Below are 6,000 nucleotides of genomic sequence, written 5' to 3' on the forward strand. Positions count from 1 at the left end.
ACCTGCTTGTCTTGGAGGTTCAACGTTGCCCTATTAACTGATAAACAGTAGTAAAATTAATATTAATATATTGTCAGTGCCATGGTGCATGTAAATGATTCTGACAACCTCCGTCAAGCTGCTCTCCTTCCTCTGCTGTTTTTGGCTTTGAGGGTTTTAGCGCATCAAACATCATAAGGAGGATTTGAATCCTCCGGAATCCTTTTATTTGTGAATTTGTATGTCAGGCTTAACAGTGACATTTAAGTCTCATCCTCTTAATACGCTTGCTTTTAGAACAGAATAACCTTTAGAAAAAAAACAATTCAATAAATCTCATACAGCAGATATCAATAGCATTAACTTTGGAGTCGTATTCATAGTTTTGAGTGACGCTTTTTTTAACCTGTCAGGAGGTTGAGATGGCACTCAGTTCCAATTGGATGCGTTGTCTGTTTCCTGTGCAGAGTTTTCCTACTCCAACATGTGTGTGCACAAGGCGCTGCAGAAGCTGAAGGAGCAGGTGGACCTGGAGCACCAGTGCGGCTACGTCACCATGCTGAACTCCAACAACAGGCACCGTCGCAGGACAAGCGACACGACCGAGTGCAGAGGTAAGGGCAGCGAACACACCCACGCTGTTTTGACTATGTGTGCCCGCGCTTAGAACAGTCAGTGTGAAGACGTATAGTTGAATTAGCAACAATGTCCCTGCCTGTGATGGCCATCGGCACTAATGGTGCAAATTAGATAAATATTGCTCGCAGTCCAGTTTAATTATGCTGTTTGTCTGCATAATTGTGTCCCTTATTGCGATAGCCTTTGCTAATGGACGTGGATCGAACAGTCTTAGCCTTTACCTTGAGATTCACTGATTGAATCTTGATGTAACTAATCACAGAATTTGTTTTACATAAAACACTGCACAGTTGATTTCCACAGACAAACCTTCAATTTTCACACATCAAAAGGCAAAAAAAATAATCATTTTAAAATTTGTGCATTTAATGAAGCTTCTAACTGAAGGTTGTTCAAGCTGTAATCTAGTTCTGACTAGTTTGCCGGAAACAGCCCCTCGGTGGCTTAATGGTGATGTGGGTTTGCTGCTTCTCTTCAAGGAGACACCCATCTAGGTGGAGGCCTGGACACCAACGGCAGCACTGAGTCGTTTGAGCTTGTGACAGAGGAGAACAATGGGGAAAGCAAAGGAAAGACAGACAGTAGGTGTATCTTTTTTGGTTAATGTGTCTGTTTGTTATTATTTTTTTGAATTTCTCTAAGTAGTACTTTAACGTATGTATGGTTTGGAGATAGTAAAGGTGTCAGAAAGTGAAGAGTAAATTGCGACAAAAGCTCCACGCTGGATTCAAAACCAGGATGTCCTTGTCAATGCTGCGTGTCTCATGTTGTAATTTATGACATACCCATCCCTCCTCTCCCTTGCCAATCTCTTTCTTTCAGCCCTTTCATGTGAAGATGAGTGGGTCCCTCTTGAACTGTGCTTTGGCATGCCCCTCTTCAGTTCCGAGCTTAACCGCAAAGTGTGTCGAAAGATCGCCTCGCACAAACTGTGCAGCAACGAGAGGTAATAAAAAAATAAAAATTTAAAAACACTCACTATTATCAAAAATGGAACTTTTGTTTAAAACATTGAGAGGAGTGTATATATGTGTGTGTTGTGTTGTGGCAGGTGCTACACTTAATCTTTGTTGTTGTTTCAGCCTTCAAGAGCTACTTCACTCAAGCCGAAAGCTATCGCTCAAAGTGTTGAGCTTCGTTCAGTCATTCCAGGTAAAAGCACTCTACTGTTTCTTCAGGTTACCACTTGAGAATTCTGGCTGAATAGAAAAAAATCTTGTCTGCCAATCACCAATAGGTTCATCTTTATTTAGCAGGCGTGTTAAAGTCTGCGTTAAGCAGTAAAAAAAAAATATGCGTTCTGAGTTTGTGACACTTCAGAAAACTGTTATTAACCACCCAGCCAATTTGAATGGTTCAAAAAACTCTACAAGTTTATAGAATTAGGTTTTAAAGTAGTAAAAAAAAAACAAGCAGTAGTTTAGGTTTGAAATGCTTTGGGTTTATCTGCTGAAGATGCTGATTTACAGCTTTTACACCAGCCCTAATGAACCATACTAATGATGGAAATGTATTTGAGATTGTTTTATGTGATCAAACAGGTTAGTTGTGAAATCACAAACACGCACTAAAGATCCAGAATATTTTACCACTTTGCGACTTTGGACGAAGTTAACTACTGTAATACATTAAGCACACAAGGTAAGTTACACCCCAGAGGTCTGCAGGTTGGGAAGAGAGGGAGGGAGCTGGTCAGTTCACCAGCAGAATCTGTGAATCCCAGTTGTCTGTTAATAAAGTTTGTAAAGTTTGCTGGTGTAAAACGGTCGTGGCCAAGGTAGGTGTTGATCCTCTGCTCTCCATCATTCTTCACGATATCAGTCCATCTCTTCCTCATCTCATCATTGTTAGGATGGTTTGATAAGGAAACCGGGCTGTTCTTCTGCAACCCAGGGAGGATGCATGTGAGCAGCTAGGTGGTAAACTGTCGACTGTAGTCGACGTAGTAACTCTGAGTGGGAAAACCGCTGATGCTAATGTGCTCTAGTTGTTATAATCTTTATGTGTTGGGGGGAGGGGTCATACATAATTGCATAATTGAGCCATGATTCTGGCTTGTCCAAAAAAAACCCTCAACACAAAAATACTGAAAAACAGCTTCATGATCAAAGACCACACTTCAGTCCGACGTAGCTCAAAGTCTTTTCATGTGAGTTTTAAAACAGACCTCTCGTTGCATGTAGCTATAGTGACTGTTCAATTTATTTTATTGAATAACGACAAACATTCAGTGGGATATGTTGTGTCCTGAAGTCATGGGAGAAACAAAAGAAAGATGTCGATGACAAAAAAAAAAACTAACTAACAATGGAAGGCATTTACCACAGTTGAATCTGAGTGCAGTAGCCCAAGAGGGTTATGTGCGAGTCAGACTGATATAAAAAAAAATAAGCTATTGTGTTGATTTGCAAATGTTTTGTTGCGTGGAAGTGTGCTTTTCCGCCTGCACCTGTGAGGATAAAGATAGATAAAAAAAAACAAAAAAACAATACAAGACACTGACACAGAAAGGTAAGAATTAAATAAATAAATGGAAGGATGTGGTATCTACGTATTTTTACTTTTAAACATCTCTTCTTTGTGTGCGCCCCGTGGCCCTGTCGTCACACACTAAATTGCAGCAGCATGATTGAGTGTCCGGAGGGGCCGCACGCTTTGTGACGACGCCACGAGCTATAAATCAGACAGGAGCCAGTCCACTTTCCCGACTTTCTCCTCCCAGAGAAATGTCTCCTTGTCCCACATATCATCCTCTCTGCGCAGTGCTCTGATCTGTGACCTTTGCCCTGTGTTGGCAGGACGGCATCCAGCCCTCCGACCTGGACAGCGGCGTGTCGAACCCTCTCAGTCAGCCCCCGGCGGAGTCCGGTGTCCCCCTGCCCGCCCTCAATCTCCTCTTCAAGGACGGGCAGCTGAGGGAATGGAGCGGGCGGGCCCCTCCTCCTCTGGACATCTCAGCCCTGCAGAAAGACCAACCCACATAAACCACCACCACCACCACCAAAACTTCCAGATTTACGCACGAGGAAGCAGCGTCTCCACGTTTTAAAGGACCCACCCTCTTTTGCAGCGTCACGTTTCACTGAGGGAATTTCTTGTCTGCGGTCCGGTCCTGCATCTTCATAAACGGTCACAAGGAAACGCCCTCGTTCATGATTCCACCTTCTTTGTCCGTCAGCATCCAGTCACGGGAAGATTAAGGCCCGTCAGCACTTTGTCATTTACCTACTGTATGAGGAATCATCCTTGCAAACACTAGTACCCCATTTTGCTGTTTCTCCCTCCTTTCTGTGATTCCTCGTATTCGTAGCAACGCAGTGTTATCTGTTGGAGTGGTGCTATTATCACGATATATAACAGTGATGCAGGTAAACAGCATTGAACCTGGAAAACGATTTAACTGGAAACATGAGCGTTGTTTTCCACCGACTCCCCCCCTTCCCTCACCCGCACCCTCACCCTCCAATCGATGGATGTTTTGTGATCCTTGAGAGCAGAGTGTAAAGTGGTTGATATTGTATAGATGTTCTAAAACTGACCCGCAAAATAAACATTGAAGTGTTGAACAGACTTCTTCAGGAATCATTTGACAATATGCATATTCTAGGACCAAGTCTTTGGACTTCCCAGGTTCAGTTCTAACACAAACCCCTCCCTCCCCCCTCCCTCCCCACCCCCACCCCGCTGCCTCCCTGTGTCGTCTCATGTTCAGTGATCCAATGCATGATACTGTTGCACAACTCGTACCATAAAAATACTTTTCCTCTTTACTTGTAATCAATATCGGGGGGGCATTTATTATTTGCACTGTGCAGGATTTCTCCGAACTTGTGGATGAAGTGACGTCATGTAATGTTTTTTTAAAATGTTGGATCATTTCAAATGCGCACATGATGTTAGAGCTCACGTTTACCAGGAGGAAGTGTTTAATTATGGAAACTTAGACAGGTTCAAAATGGACAGGGCATCTTGAGAAACTGCTGTTGTTGTTTTTATCATTTGTTATCATCATTCTTTCTCAGCAGAAAACACCAAAGACCATTTTCTTTTTCTCTTTATAATGACTTTTTAAACTTCTTTTTACTGTTCTTTTTTAATTTCAATGCCTTATTATCGTCAGCCAATCATAAACAACCAGGCCTGGGATCTAATCTGCACATTAGATTTGCTTCATTTTAGATTTTTTTTTTTCTTCCTTTTTTTTTTGAAGAAGCAAAAAGTTTTGCAAGTTTTTCGTGATGTCTGTGCATTTGATTGAGTGCATAAAACTAATAAAACACTGCGTCACAAATGAGCCACCGCCATCCCTGTTCAAGGATTCGATAAGATCAGCAAAGCGTATCGAACTGAATAGAACGGGAACAGTTAGATCTTCGTTTGACCCAACTCTGTAGCCGCCGCTGCTGCCTGCCAGTATCTCTCTCTGGATCGACTCCAGCTTGTGTGCAGTGCAGTGCACTCTTGGCCAGCCCACCACACTCTCCAAGGGATTCTGCTTACACTATGTTTTGAAAAAAATGGGGTTTGTAGTCTAGAGAGAAGGCAACTTTGCTGTGAAGGCTGTCGCAGACCCAGGGGATGGAAATGCTAATGCTTTGCCCAGCTTCTCAGAGTGTGATGGCCCAAAAAGTGTCTGAAGCCTGTCATGAATTTTCAGCGTGGCTCCGAGAATATAGAGTGCTTTTTATTGCATTTAAAATGGAAACCCACTTTGTAGAGATTTTTTTTTTTTTTTTTTTGAAGGAATCTATCTTCTGCAGTTTTTGACCCACTTGTGGTAGTTGTTTCTAATAACGTGATGCTGAAATAGAAAAAAAAAAAAAAAAGACTAACATGAGGTCCCGTTAAAGCATGATGACTGTGTAGAAACTGTTGTGTGTATGTTGTGTATGCGTGTGTATTGTACACCTCACCGGTGTGTTTTCATACACGCCTACCTTTCACAATAAGAGTTCTCTCCCGATCCTGCCTGTGTGTTATCTAATTGCAGTTACTCAGTCATCCCCCCCCAATCCTTCCCCAGGTATACATCCACCACAGTGTTTAAAATGCTAGTTTTATATGTCAGCCTATATTTTAGAAGATCTTTGTTGTAGCTTGTTTGATGGGACTGTGAATATCATTGACTGAATTAATAATGATGACGCTCTTGTAATTAAATGGGTTAAAAAAAAAAAGAAGAAGAAGAAAGCGACATTCCTTCACTATGCCCTTCCTCCATCCTTCCTCCATCTTCTCCAGATACATATTATTACAAATAAATATGTAAAAAGTATATGAAAATATAAATAAATATGTAATAAGAGCAAACTCTTTTTTTTTTCTCCTTGAAAATCTCTTGTCTGTTCTTTTTCTCCTGGTCTATTCTTCTGGAGGTTTTGA

General features: G+C 41.8%; 1 protein-coding gene across 2 annotated transcripts in view; it reads left to right on the forward strand.

Annotated features, from left to right (window-relative positions):
• The window catches only part of fam91a1 (family with sequence similarity 91 member A1), a 31,216-nt gene extending 25,421 nt beyond the window's left edge, over window positions 1–5,795 (forward strand). For both annotated transcript variants that reach the window (XM_008306756.1, XM_008306750.1), the window contains exons 20-24: window positions 447–593; window positions 1,098–1,199; window positions 1,441–1,564; window positions 1,701–1,770; window positions 3,417–5,795. In XM_008306756.1, the coding sequence (XP_008304978.1) occupies window positions 447–593; window positions 1,098–1,199; window positions 1,441–1,564; window positions 1,701–1,770; window positions 3,417–3,602 (629 nt within the window). In that variant the 3' untranslated portion in view covers window positions 3,603–5,795. The remainder of the gene's footprint in view (window positions 1–446; window positions 594–1,097; window positions 1,200–1,440; window positions 1,565–1,700; window positions 1,771–3,416) is intronic.
• The last annotated feature ends 205 nt before the right edge of the window (window positions 5,796–6,000 follow it).

Source organism: Stegastes partitus, unplaced genomic scaffold (genome assembly GCF_000690725.1).
Source record: "Stegastes partitus isolate 25-593 unplaced genomic scaffold, Stegastes_partitus-1.0.2 Scaffold46, whole genome shotgun sequence".
NCBI classification, from domain to species: domain Eukaryota; kingdom Metazoa; phylum Chordata; class Actinopteri; family Pomacentridae; genus Stegastes; species Stegastes partitus.